This window comes from Camelus bactrianus, chromosome 3, assembly GCF_048773025.1.
Source record: "Camelus bactrianus isolate YW-2024 breed Bactrian camel chromosome 3, ASM4877302v1, whole genome shotgun sequence".
NCBI lineage: Eukaryota > Metazoa > Chordata > Mammalia > Artiodactyla > Camelidae > Camelus > Camelus bactrianus.
Window position 1 is genome coordinate 27431979 of NC_133541.1, and position 15280 is coordinate 27447258.

General features: G+C 32.4%; 1 protein-coding gene across 5 annotated transcripts in view; it reads left to right on the plus strand.

The window, feature by feature from the left end:
- The window catches only part of NIPBL (NIPBL cohesin loading factor), a 175427-nt gene that overhangs the window by 114132 nt on the left and 46015 nt on the right, over positions 1 to 15280 (plus strand). For all 5 annotated transcript variants that reach the window (XM_074357167.1, XM_074357180.1, XM_074357187.1 and 2 more), the window contains 10 exons: positions 2745 to 2942; positions 3183 to 3254; positions 3355 to 3444; positions 4939 to 5042; positions 7686 to 7772; positions 10251 to 10482; positions 11282 to 11433; positions 11995 to 12075; positions 12549 to 12649; positions 14020 to 14158. In XM_074357167.1, coding sequence (XP_074213268.1) covers positions 2745 to 2942; positions 3183 to 3254; positions 3355 to 3444; positions 4939 to 5042; positions 7686 to 7772; positions 10251 to 10482; positions 11282 to 11433; positions 11995 to 12075; positions 12549 to 12649; positions 14020 to 14158 — 1256 coding nt within the window. The remainder of the gene's footprint in view (positions 1 to 2744; positions 2943 to 3182; positions 3255 to 3354; positions 3445 to 4938; positions 5043 to 7685; positions 7773 to 10250; positions 10483 to 11281; positions 11434 to 11994; positions 12076 to 12548; positions 12650 to 14019; positions 14159 to 15280) is intronic.

Genomic DNA, 15280 nt, shown 5'->3' on the forward strand with positions numbered 1-15280 from the left:
CGCAGTTAAGTAAAAAGGATAGCATAATCAGAAAATCCCACCAAGTGTACGTTAGAGGAGAGAGCGACACATGTCTCATGTTTGTCACCATTGCAGCCACTGTTTTTTTTTTCCCCTTGCTTTCTATTATGAGAGCTATTTTCTCATCTTATGGGAACACATAGTTTCATCTTAAAAGTCATGGATCTCATTATATCTATGCCCAAGTATATTGAAAGCTAATGTTAGTTAGAAAACTGAATTTTAACTCATGCTATGAAAAAGAGAGATTTCTCTGGGTTTTTCAGAAGACCTTAGAATAGCTTTCTGGGGTTCTTTTGGTTTGTTTGGGGTTTTTTTGTTTGTTTATTTCTATACAAGTAACTATAGAAAAGTTGACTCTACGGCCAGCGATTTGAGTGATGAAAGACTTCCAGTTGGTAGTTGACATAAACCACCAATTATCATTCTACCATAATAAAAGCGATGTAATGAAAATAGAGTACAATACAAAATGTAAAAACATTATGAGAACATAAGCAGCAAGTATTTTGCTGTTTTGAGGGAGAGAGATTGTTTTTAAAACAAAGTTTTACTGCAGTTCAATCAAATTATTTTCCAAAAAAATCTAAAGCTAAGGAAATAGTTTTGTTGAAGGATAGGGGGAAGGATTGAGGGGTAGCTTTGAAAGTTGGTCCGTGCAGATTTGGATAGTTATAGCACAATTATAAGATCTCTGGGTTGCTGAGGAAGGAGGAGGAAAGATATAAGAAGCTAAAGAAACATATAGGTGAAATTTGGAAAAGGAAGGTGAAAAGCATCCAAGTCCAATTTAACATCCCTCTCTATTGAGCTCTTCCCCTACTTCTCTCAGGATAACAAGAGAAGTAGAGAACAAACAGGCTAGTCATAATGAATTGGGATCCTGAACCTCATTGCAACACGTAATGTATCATAGAAGTTGAGGGGTTTTTTTCCTAATTTGTTATTCCATTTTTATCCAACTTGCTTAGTTTAATGAATGTGAAACAAAAATCTCCAATTCCTGGAAAAACTACCACCAACACAGTTTATCATATGTACTAACTATAACATTTTTCAGGCATTTTCTACTCATAGAATTGAAGGCTTGAAATAGATTTCTTATGAAATTAAAATTCAGAAAGACCAGAAATACATAAATGACCTGACACATGTATACATACCTACTTAAATGAGGCAGCCTCTCATTAAGAGAATGTACTAGGACACACCCTAATCATAAAAGAGGGGGGAAATCCTGCCTCTCCTTTATATTTCATAGTCAGATTTATGCCTAATTATAAAGAAAATCATTGAAGATTTAAATGTATCCATTTACATTTATCCTTTGGTTATGAACAACCTTGCTGTGCCAAGCCTATGACTACAAAGAAGAGGAAACAAAATTATCTTTTTTGCCATGGTCAGTAGATTCTTGAATGAGAATAACTAGGGCAGCATATAAAGGTAAGGTTGGCCACTATGTAGACATTGATTATCCACACATAAGGACACTGGCTTGAGCAGAGATTAAGTGCATGGGCCAAAGGTTGGCATCCCTAAATCTAAGCCAGGTAGGAGACTAGGGACTCAAGGAAGAGTTTTGTCTTAAGTATCGGGTCTTGATCATAGCTTGGGATCCAGAATAGAAACGAGTCACATGAAAGCAAGAGAGTCAGATTCAGATCTACAAACTAAAAAGTAAATCACTGTCAGCAACAAGTGGTCACTATAACAACCAATATATGATCCTAAGATGTAAAAGATACCAGTTTTCTATCCTGGTTTTAACTTGGTAGTGCTACACCCTAGAGCAGGTATGGTAAATATTTTTCACTTGTATTCCCTCCAGCTCTCACTGGACACACATTTCTAAGCAGTCGTTCTTGCTGAAATATGGTGCTTTGTCTCAGGGCTCAGAATTATTCTCAACATTATGCTCTAGGCAGCAACTACCAGTTGATCAGAGTTGATGTGTCAGATGAAATCTGTTTGCCAGTTCTGCCTAGAGGCTCCTGTCAGTACTGGTGATTTTAGCAGAATGCTTAGACCTCTGGAAGGATGGGGAAAGAATTGAAGGTAACATATATAAATATGCTTATCTAGCATGCATAAGCTTAAAAGCTATCTCTTTGGGATTAAGCAAGTATATTGTTGGAGAACGTAATTCAGTGTATGAGTATTTACAACTATACAGGTTTATTCTGTCTTTGTAGCATGTGATATTAGATAATCAGTCTGTTGAATTTATAGCCAACTTGTGGGCTTAATTTGGCTGTTAATTGATAGTGTACATGGTTACCCACATTCTGTAACACTTTCTCAAGTTTACTTTTCCTTCAAACCCTGCTCCCCAACAATAATTCGATTGCTTTAAGATGTTTCTGTTTTTTTATCCATATTCTAGATAAAGTTTGTTTTACATGCTTTAATTAATCCTGAAGTTTAGATATTATCTTTACTGACTCACCTTTGAAATGATCACTGTGGTTTAATTCCCAGAACATTTCCTTTCTATATTTATTAGCAAACCCGTTCATGTAAAAATTTTTAAATCTAGATAAATGCTAAAATAAATGATACTATTTCTGTACCATAGTTTATTTCTGATTAAACAGAATGGCTCAGAATTTCCCAGGCCCACACAATGAAGGTTTTTCCCCCATGTGATTTATTTTTAAAGTACAAGTTTTAATATTCTTTTTAAATGAGGTAAATTATTTGTCATGGGGATTTGCTTCTAGCCTCTAGGAAACGACATAAAAAAGATGATGATAAAGCTTGGGAATATGAAGAGCGTGACAGAAGAAGCTCTGGGGATCATAGGAGAAGTGGCCACTCTCATGAAGGAAGAAGGAGTTCAGGTGGTGGTCGTTACCGAAACCGAAGTCCATCAGATTCTGACATGGAAGATTATTCTCCTCCTCCCAGCCTTAGTGAGGGTAATTCATCAGTGTCAACGGGTTTCTTACATAAGCTGATTTAAATTTAGGGCTTTAAATTTGAAGAATATTTATACCTTTTATGAGTTAATTAATAACTCCTAATTTTTAATTAAGATAAAAGTTTGGATTGGCAGTGATTATTATTAAAGTATTTAATGTTCAAGGAGAAAATAGAAACAAAAATAGAAATATTTTCAGTTGTTTCTGCATTTCAGTATTTCTTTTTGTTCATTTTAGTTGCTAGAAAAATGAAGAAAAAAGAAAAACAGAAGAAGCGGAAAGCTTATGAACCAAAACTAACACCTGAAGGTAACATTTTAATTTACTTGTCTTTATTCATAGTCTTCAACTTCAGTTTTCTACTCAGAATGTGGATAATAAGTTTTGTGGTTTTTTTCCTCTGTTGCAGAAATGATGGATTCTTCAACTTTTAAGAGATTCACAGCCTCAATAGAGAATATTTTGGATAATTTAGAAGATATGGATTTTACTGCATTTGGTAAAACCATTTAAAAATACATTTACCTCTAAATATAAACTCACTTTAAACTGTATTTATTTACCTATGTTTAGCTTTCTGCTAGTTACTCTAGTGGATACAGAGCATGGTCTGTGCTCTTAAGAAACTTGAATCTAGCAGTAGAGTCAAGTCTAGTCTTTGTTATCGAGTCCACGAAAACTTTGGTATAAAAATCAAGTATTAAGTATTGACTATGTTCTAAGAATGCTGAGAGTGATACGGAGGATACTAATAAGAGCAATGATGCAAAAATAGGAACCTATCCATCTGTTAATTTGTTCTAAAAGCCAATATTTATTGAATAATTACTGTTTGTCAGTAGTATGTTAAGTGCTAGAGATGCAAGGATAAAAACCACAGCCCCTGGCTTTAAGTAATACAGAGCCTAATATGGAAAACAAAACAGTAAAGCAGTTAGAATACAACAGGGTTAATGTAGTATTATATTTACAATATGTAAAGGTCATAACTATAGATATAAGAATGTTAGGTTTATAAAAAACACTGTTTATAGTGCTTAGAGCTACTCAGCAATTTTATGCTACTTTCAACTCATAGAAGCACTAGTGCTGAATTTATACAAGAGCTAGATACAATAATTCTGATATATCCATCCATTTGAAAATGTATTAAAAGGTATACTACCATTTGTTTTTAAAGTATTTGTTTTGTGACAGTTGCTTGCTGAAGTATCATTAATGTATTTCCCTATTATTTGGAGTATCTGTTTTATCATTTTTGAAATTTCAGTTCTGTGCTGAGAAACTATCTTGTCATTTAAGACCCCAACAGGAAGTCATGTGGCACTCTCGAAGTAGGATAATTTGAGGAGTTATTTACAGAGGTCAATTATAAAGGTATAAAAGTAGGGGCAGAATAGTGTGGAAACCCAGGGTTAATAGCCATAGAACTGCTACCATCCCTGTCCCCAAAGGAGCAAGGGCAGAGAGAAGTCACCAGAACTCAATAGAGGGAGAAAAAAGTTGTAGAGTAGGTTATCTTGAAAACACCAATAATCTTTTGGTCAAAGGACATAGGCAGTTTGAGGAAACCTTGGAAGGAAGGAGTCAGGGATATAAATACCCTGACCTCACTCTCCTCTTTGATCTTCTGACAGGGCACCCCACTGGCTGAACCCAAACAGAAGCCAGAGGGCATGGGAGACTGTTGATGTAGTCCATACAGGTCAGCCTCCTGGGGCAGAGAGCTTGGTTGAGAAGGCTCATAAAGTAGTAAAGATAAGATATCTATCTCCTCTTCTCACCTTAGTCAGAACTCTAATTTTAATCCCTGTGCTTTAAACCCTGTCTTCCGTTCAAGGTTTACCTGAGGTTTACAGAGTCCTCTTAGGATGTTAGTTGTTTAGTTTGTTTTTATCTGTTTGTGTATCCAGAAATATTATTAAGAAATTAACCTTACTATTTTGAGCTATTTCTTTTACCTTAACTTTGTGTATTTAATTTGGTTTTTCAGGTGATGATGATGAAATTCCTCAGGAACTGCTCTTAGGAAAACATCAGCTTAATGAACTCGGCAGTGAATCTGCTAAAATTAAAGCAATGGGTATAATGGATAAGGTATCTCACTAAAGTAAAATGTATAAATTTACTTATCTAATGTTTAAAATTAAAGTTTTAAAGCTGAATTGCAAAGTTTATATAAAGTAAATAATGAAAATTCATGATTGCCTTCTGAGAGTCTAACAGAGTTATTGCTTTAATAAAAAACAAACAAATCTTGAATCAAAGAATATTTTGCAGATCATCCTAAAGAAAGTCATATTTTTGCATTGAAAGAGGCACAGTCCTTATAATCACATGGTGACAGCACTTGAAATCTAAATCAGACTTCTGTTGTATTCTCACCACTCAGTTTATTTTTTAGCAGTTTAATGGGTACATTTTAGAGTCTTCCATTTTCTGTGGAATCAGATCTTCCCCTTCAAATGCTGTAATTAGCATCACTTAAAATAAAACTTGAATAAAATATTGAAACCTTGAAAAAAAAAAGAAGAAAGAGGCACTGTCCTGGATTTTTTTTTCACTGTATATTTTTTCATTGTCTCAAATATTTAGATTATTAAAATACAGAAATACACTAAATTTTTCTTTGATATTTCCTTTTAGTCATTTACATTGGTGAGAGAGTAAAGCTATGGTTTCAACACATCAATTGTTAATAAGTACACAGCTTCGTTACTGTGGGCTTTATAATACCTTTTGTGAGTTGTCTTTCCTCTGAACTCTTTGTTGCTAAGTAGTCTCATTGCACTAACGGAATAGCAGAATATTTTTTCATTAATAATAACTTCAAATAATAGACTAATTTCCTATAATCTTTATGAGCCATCATTCACTCCCTGAACTGCACGATAGCCATGCAAATACAATTTCTAGACGATTCCTCCTCCTCTTCTAACCAGGCTCCTATATTACAGAATTTAAAGTGGACTGGGAAATGTCTTCATGTTTTTTACAAAATTAAAATATAATCACTTAATCATTTTGCATTCGTTTTTATTAGTTTCAGGTGTACAACATAACAATTAAATATTCGTATGTATTGCAAAATGATTATAACACCAGATCTAGTTAACACCCATCACCACACATACTTACAGTTTTTTCCTTATGATGAGACCTTTAAGTTCTATTCTCTTAGTAACGTTCAAAAATAAAGTACATTCTATTAACTATAGTCACCATGCTGTACATTATATTCGCAGGACTTACTTATCTTATAACTCAGAATGTGCCTTTTAACCACTTTCACTAGCTTCACCCACCTCCATTCCCCCACCTTTGACCCATCTATTCTTTTTATCTATGAATTCTGTTTATTGAGATTCCACATAATAAGTGAGGTCACATAGCATTTGTCTTTCTCTGACTTATTTCTCTTAGCATAATTCCCTCAGGGTCCATCCGTGTTGTTGCAAATAGCAAGATTTCCTTCTTTTTCATGGCTGAATATTCCATTCCACCACCACCATCCCCCCACGTGTATACCACATTTTATTTATCCATTTATCTGTCAGTGGACATTTTGATTGCTTCCATGTCTTGGCTACTACAAAAAATACTGCCATGAACGTGGGAGTACGTATGTCGTATCAAGTTAGTGTTTTTGTTTCCTTCTGGTATGTACCCAGAAGTGAAATTATTGGATTATATGATAGTTCTATTTTTAGTTTTTGAGGAACCTTCATACTGGTTTTGCATAATGGCTGTACCAATTTACATTCCCGGCAACAGTACACATGGGCTCCCAAGAGTTTGGTTTTTAAAGCCAGACAGACATTTCACATAATTAACTAAGGATTAGTGTACTATTAGTTCACATTGATATTACTGTGTACAATGAGGGATATATTGATGTCTTCTGTATATAAGAATATAGCATTAGTTATCCGAAGTGTCAATGTCAATCTTAGGTTTTATTTCGTAAGTTCCATTCCATAGTTTCATGTAGCTAGTATCTCTGTTTCAAAAGGTGAATTTGCTGAGTATTTTCAAAGCATGGATAGTTTACCATAATTCTCAGTAGTTTAATCTGTTGTGAAATTATCTAAAGAAATATTTAAGGGAAATTTTTCCTGTACTCCAGCACAAATAATCAAAATGTACTTTAATGTCAGTTACTCTATTGATCCTCCCATTTGACTCTACTGGTTGATTTAGTTGAGAGTCCTAGCTGCATGATTAGAATCTGGAAGGAGACATACTCAATCAAGGGAATGAGTAACAGTTGCCTCCTGACAGAACCTCTAAATCGAGTACAGATTTTATTTAATGTTGAAAACAGTATTTGTAAGAAATGAAATAGGTATTTTTAAAAAGTGAGAAAAATTTTTACTAAATAAAACAATGTTATATCACATTTGTAATTTTTATCTTCCCTGTTTCATGCTTACTGTGAATTTTAAGACACCCACTGAATAACGTGGTGTGGAAGCCATGTTATAATTAAATCAACAGATGAAATCTTTAGAGAATATGTGTTTGTGTGTGTGTGCTCATAGGCATGTTCATTATCACTTTCACACGAGCCAGGGGCCAGACATCAGAACAAACTCAGTCTTGACTACCTATCTGGTAAGATTTGAGTTAGTAATATACATATGTGCCGATAGAACAAAGAGGATAATTGTACAAAATGTTTTTTGAACAATTTATCACTTTTACCATTGATTGATAAAAGAATTTATACTTCTCTTTTAGCTTTCCACTGATAAAACTGTGAAAGTTCTAAATATCTTGGAGAAGAATATTCAGGATGGTTCAAAGCTCTCCACTTTGTTAAATCATGTAAGTTTAAGATCCATATTGTTAATTTTACCCTTACTATTGTTAAGATGTAAATTTTTTCATAAGGAGCTTTGATTTATAGGGAAAATTCCAAATTTCATTAATTTGTGTTTGTTCCCACATCTAAAAGCTACATTAACTAGCCTTGCAGTTAGAATTGCATTTTTAGCAATTTAAAATTAATGTTACACATTGTCAATTCATAACTTTGATATAAATAAGAATAATGACATAAATTCATTCAGTTCAAAGGACCATTCTTTAATCCTGCATTATACTCTTCCTTTTGTAAATGTATGAGTATTTAAAATGTCCTTTCATTTATGAAATGATGGTAGTGATTCTTTTTGTTGACCATCCCTAGAGAAATAAATAGTTAAAAACCTTATGGTGATCTTAAAATGGTAATCCTTATGTATTATTTTTATACCTGGCTCAAATGATTGTTGAAAGAATATTAAGTAAATTCACCTAAAGTGCTTAACAATGACTAGCACATTGTAAGTTCTTAATAAATGTTAACTGCCACTGTCGTTAAATTTTAATATGTTTTTATCAAAAGGAGTAGCAACATGGTATAATGATTTATGAATTGATCAAAGCAAATTGCCTGGGATCTACCATCCTAGCATTGTAGCCAACTTTCAAAGTCATATGTGCATTTCAGTTGATCTTGGTGTCTTATTAATTCAAACACTCATGCATATAGGAATTTTAGAGATAAGAATTTGGGAAAGTTTTGAGTTAATGAAATTTTTTTTTGTATATACATTTTTATTGAAGTATAGTCAGTTTACAGTGCTGTGTCAGTTTCTGGTGTACAGTGTAATGCTTCACTTATACAGAACATACATATATTCATTTTCATATTCTCTTTCACCATAAGTTACTACAAGATACTGAATATAGTTCCCTGTGCTATATGGTATAAACTTGTTGTTTATATATTTTATATGTATTAATGAAATTTATTTTTAAGTGAGTGATTACAAAAGTAGTGTATTTATTATAGAAAAATTTCGAAACACAAAAACGTCCACGTTTTCATCCAGCAATAACGACTCCTAAGTTTTGATAGATACACTTCCATTCTTATATGTACATACATATTATATGTATTTAGTACATACCTTGGATTATATCTTATGAGGGAAATGTTCTTGATGTTTGCAGAAGCCACAGGAGTGCTAAGTGATCTGTACTGAATAAAAAATGTAGAAAAATAATCTCAGGTGGTATTTCTATGGTTTATTAAATATATCCATATTTCTCCAATGCCCTCCTTAAGTTAGTTTTTGAATCACAAAAACAAAGGGCTTAGAGAACTTAAAGTGGCACTCTCCTCTATCTTAAAACACTTTGGCAAGAAATTGCGATAAATATCATCAAGAATCTAGAGTTCTGGAGCACTGCCTGCTTAGTCTTTCATTCCTGAAAACCATAGTACTATTTAGTGTGTGGCAGTTAGCCTTAATGTTTGACATGAGTGATGAATCTCCTTAACTGACTCTTCCAAACAGCAATTTTAATATCAAAGAAAAGTTACTTTATCTTACTTTTTTAAGTAGGTGTGTAAGAAGTAAACTGACAGAAAACTAGGAAGAAAAAAGGTAATTGAGTTTTTAGGCATTAGTGATTTAGAAAGCCTTTCTCTGCTTTACATACATTAAACTTTTATTTATTCCTTTTCCCACTACCCACTGTATAAGCTTTGAATAGTACACATACAAAAGTTCTCCTAGAATATAAAATTGATATTTCATAACTAAGGATGTGATATAAGGATTTTTACTTTAAAAGCAAGATAAAAAGCACTTTTTCCCATTTGTAATGCAGGTTACTGATGTGTGAACCAAAATGTGGCCTTCTGTCAATTGTTCAGTTATCTGTTTTAGAAAATAAAGTATATTTTCAGTAGTCTGCATAATCACCACTTTTTAATCGCAGTTCAAAAATACAGTATTGTAGAGAACAGGTACTAGGAATGATTGCATCAGTAACATTTTACTGCTTTTAAATAAGGTTCTATCCTTTGTAGTTGTTAATTTTTGCTTTACTCTCACAACAGCAAGCAGAACTTAGAGGGTTTTTTTTTTAACTATCATAATGTTTATACCCTAAACACAAAATGATTTATATATAATTATGATCTTTAGCTAAAATATTTGAATAAAAGATTTGGATAAAGTACATAGAAGGCAAACATAACTGTAACTTTGTCATCGGAAAGTCATTTAGTGGTGAAATTAGGAGATAAGTTTATTGTGTTTGGAAATATTGAAACAAAAATCATATTTAAAATAATATAAGTATTTGTACTTCATTCCTGATATTCTTTAAACATAATTCTTTAAATATACACACATCAGAACTCTTACCATGTTTTCCACTAGTGAAAATCAAATATAATTTGTAAAAACTATTTTAACCTGTAAATATGTTCATTTCCACTTCATTAACAATGTGCTGTCTTTATAGAATAATGATACTGAAGAAGAAGAAAGGTTATGGAGAGACCTTATTATGGAGAGAGTGACAAAATCAGCAGATGCCTGTCTTACAACTATCAATATTATGACATCCCCCAACATGCCAAAAGCTGTATACATTGAGGATGTAATCGAAAGAGTTATACAGTACACTAAATTTCATTTGCAGAACACACTTTATCCTCAGTATGATCCTGTTTACAGATTAGATCCTCATGGAGGTTAGTTTGCCCTTTTATTCTGATAGTTTCTGAGCATAATATCAAAATTACCCTTTATATAATTTCACCATGTTGATTGGATTAGAATGCAGTGACTTAAAATGGCACCAAGACTATAGGATTATATAGATTGTGATAAACACTGGCTTTGATTGATTGGAATGTAGAACTTTTTTAATCCAGTACTTGCTCAATTAAAATTTCGTTAGCTACTATTTACACATAATAAGTAATTTCTACTGATCTGGGAAAATCCCAGGTAATATTAGCTTCTTGTTCCATTTATCACTTCCCCCTAATTTTACCCAAAATATTACCTACAAAATGGATTGACTAAAGATGTATATTCTTTCTCTTATTTATAACCTTTATAAATGAGTCGTGTATGTTAACACATACACATTTGAAAAAAGGAGGACAAACTCAGTTTGTGAATCATCTACATTTAATTACCTATTAATAATTGCAAGTTGATTTAAAGGGAAATATAATCTTACAATCCTGCTCCAGTGGAAAAAAATTGAAATAGAAATAAAGTAATATTTTAGACATGAGAATTTAATAGCCATTGAAATGTGCCATGGATTATCTATTATAAGAATGTTCACTTTCTAACTAAATATTCCCTAGAGAATAATTTTCTCTTTTAATAAATAACCAGCTGTATATGACACATTATATTTTTGTATAAGGGGGGAAAGTTGTGTTCTCTTAATTCAGAAAGCAGTTTTATTACTGTTTAACAAAAATGATTAAAAGTTGATTTTATCCATGTTTGAAATTTTTTTTTTCATTTTAGGAGGCTTATTAAGCTCAAAGGCAAAACGGGCTAAATGTTCTACCCATAAGCAGAGAGTAATAGTAATGCTTTATAATAAAGTTTGTGACATTGTTAGCAGCTTATCAGAATTACTAGAGATACAACTTCTTACAGACACGACAATTCTTCAGGTAAGTGTTTTTTGAAGCTTTTTCTTTATTTCTAGACCAGACAAATTAAGAATAAAGCTCTTGAGTTTACTATAACCTTGCTCACTCAAAATAATATCAGCACTATGTTAATTTTTTTTAAATTCAGAGTGTATTGTATCTAAATTGAGATGAAAGTCTAGGGAAGTTTTAAAAGGAAACATTTGGGGCAGAAGACAGGTGAACATAATATAAATTCTAAACACTAAATTCTTGGAAAGATAAACAATCATTTCCTTTTAAATATGTCAAGATATTTCTTATAGAATAGTGAACTGTTTTTTACTTTTTATATTCCTGTGACATTTATCAATCCAAATGGTGGAGATTAGAGGAATGGCAGCTATAAGGAAGGTATGTGCTAATTTGCTTGAGGATGAAAGGGAGCAATGAAAGAAAGAACTAGGTGCTGATTGATGAGGAAAAAGTAAGTGCTCTCACTGTTCTCCAGTAGGTTTGTGAATGTTTTGGAATTTAGTAAGGTAGAATGTTACTGAAATCTATTAAAGATGTGTTCTACTTACTCTGTGTGTGTGTTTGCAGGTATCATCAATGGGAATAACACCATTTTTTGTGGAAAATGTCAGTGAACTACAATTATGTGCCATTAAGTTAGTCACTGCAGTAAGTATAACGAGTTTGCGTTTTTATTTATCCTCCAGAACGTTGATACCATTCAATCCAAATTTGCAAAAACTAATCCAGATTTGAGTTTTCCATAGGTTCATTTCAGCATGAGGACTATTTTAATGTGCCTTAGATTTTAATCACTTTGAATATTTTAAAATAATTCAGTTAATAGTCTTTAATATTTATAATAGTCAGAATTATTTAAGATCATGTAGATCTTGTCTTACTTTCCATACCCAAGATACCATATTCCTCTAAATGAAACTAGTACACTGTCACTTCTATAAGAATGTTGTAATTAGTGATGGAAAAGTTGAGCAAATTAAGTCATCGCTGTTGAAGATTTTGAAAACATTTTCATTCTAAATGGCAGATAATATTTTTTATCACATGGCACAGTATCATTTTTGTTTTGTTTTCAAATAATTATAACAAACTTAATTTGGAATCTTATAATTACTAAACAGGTATTCTCAAGATACGAAAAACATAGGCAGTTAATTTTGGAAGAAATTTTTACTTCGCTTGCAAGATTACCAACCAGCAAGAGGAGTTTAAGGAATTTCAGGTAACTAATTATACCACAGGCTATCAATAATGAAGAACTCTGCTATATTGTAGCCATCATATATTTATTCTTCATTTCTGTCTGATTTTTATTTTAATAACCAAATAAAAGAGACAATTTAGTCAGAGCAGCAGAAGAATACCTTAGATATGTGAAGATAACCTTACACATTTGATAGACTTTAAAGTTCAGTGATTCTCAAGTGTAAGGATCTGTGGCAAGGATTTTTCACTCTTGGTGCTGCTGACATTTTGGGCCATATAATGCCTTGCAGAGCCGCCCTGTGCATTGTAAGATGCTTAGCAGCATCCCTGACCTCTACCTGCTAAATACCAAAAGAAATGTACCCTTTCCAGTTATGCTCACCAAAATTTTCACTAGACACTGGTGAATGTTCCCTGAGGGCAAAATCATCCCAGGTTAAGAACCACTGGTCTGTGAGAAGAGCAATAGAAAATATGGCTCTAAAGAGTCAAAGGCAGTTCAAGGATATTATCGGCCTTAGTAAGGAATTTGAACTGAATCCTTTATACAGTAGGAAGTCATTAAATAATATTTTTAAAAGAGAGCTGAAAGATTACTCTAATGGCAGTTTAGAAAATAGACATTAACATTAAATGCTCTTAAATCACTAAGCACAGAGTAACTGAGGAATGTTATCCTGTGGTCAGCATTATTGTCTTGGTTAGCATAGGTAATTATCATCATTATCATAACTGTTTTATTATTCCTGAGTGATCAGATGTGTAGACCTGGCATATGGGGTTATATTTATATTGCTTTGAAGACTATCTTCTGTAAAATAGTTGTTTTTAATCTTAATATTTTGAACTAATTGTGTATTGATGAACATCTGTTGTCTGTTAAACGTGAAGAAAAGCTATCAGCATGTAAAGGAATTCTTATGTTTTTAACTACCTTTAGAATAAAAAGGTTTAAAATTTGATTCTTCATGTTTTGTGTCACTGACCAAATACTCTAATACAGGTGACCAAGAGCTTACTATGTAGCAGATTTTAATAAGAAAATGAATACCTGGATGCATGGGCATTTGGAAATCATTTTGAGAGATATTTGATATTTTTCATTACAAGTTTTTTATCTGCAGTACATATAAAGTATAGAAGTTTGTATTAAAAATTTTATTTTTCCTTTGACTATTTAAATTATCTATGCATAGGCATTTAGTTGGTTTTTATTCCTAATTTATCAAAAATAATTAGACATAAGGACACTATTATAAGCACTAAAGATAATGCCTAGAAATATTGGTAAAGAAAGCATCCTGAAATTTTCAGGTGATAGATAACATGTCAAATGAAGTTCTCTTCATACTGTATACAATTTAAATATTTTCTTCTCCATTAAAGGTTAAACAGTAGTGATATGGATGGAGAGCCTATGTACATTCAAATGGTTACAGCATTGGTTTTACAACTGATTCAGTGTGTAGTACACTTACCATCATCAGAGAAGGACTCTAATTCAGAAGAGGACTCAAATAAAAAAGTAAGGAATCTTTTGTAAGTTTTATAACTCTACTTTTATAGGAAGAAGCACAAATATTCTCTGCCATTCTTGTAAAACTGAGTTCTTAATTAGGGCTTCATGGCTGGGCTTTCGGATCTTTGCAGAGCATTAGACTAAATTTTAGGAGACTTGAATTCTGGTCCTGATTGTTATATCTACCAGTCATGAAGCATACAGATTATTTTAATCTGAGCTGGTTTCTTTAGCTATAAAATGAGGGTGATAATACCTAACAAGCCTGCTATAACAAGTTGTAAGACTCAAGTGATATTGAATGTGAAAATGAATATTATAATTATAATATGTAAAATCTATAATAATGCATAATAAGTAATTATACAATTAATATTAAATTCATGCAGAAAATTAGTTTATTTCCTCACTGTTAAGTAACTCAATTAGTTTATTCCCTCACTATTAAGCAATTCATACTTACTTTCGGATTTGTAGCCTTCACCCATCAACACTTAAAATTTTTCCCACTTCTATAGTTTTAATTTAAAAAAGTTCAGAAGACACAGGAATAATTTTATTTCTTTATTCTGTTATAACCGGGTGTCGGAGGGGGATGTGGGTGCGGGTGCTTGTGTGCGCGCACATGCACGTGTGGTGATAAATATATAGTAAAGTAACCAGCTAATAAAGTGTAAAATGATAGCAAAAAGTTGAGGTCCCGATTGTTTCTCTCCCTCTCATAATCCCACTGTTCTCTTTGCAAATCTTTCTTTCCTTTTTTCACTCACCATTGTGTTTAATACATTGTGTTTAATACATGTGTTTAATACCAGATTCTTTTTGACTTGAGTCAGATGCATCATATAACTGTATCACAACTTAAAGCAAACACTTCTCTAGATTTACTTAGAAGTAGAATATTAAATCATAGTGTACATGCATTTTTAACTTTGCTACAACTTGTCAGTTTGCTCACCATAGTGGTGTTCCAGTTTGCATTCTTTCTTTTTTATTTTGCTTAGTCTAGTCAGTGTGAAATGATACCGTGTTTTATTTTGCATTTTTCTGGCTACTAGTGAACTTCTTTATGTATTTGTTCACCCTTGGGATTTCCACAACTTTGAATTGACTATATCCTGGTCTTTA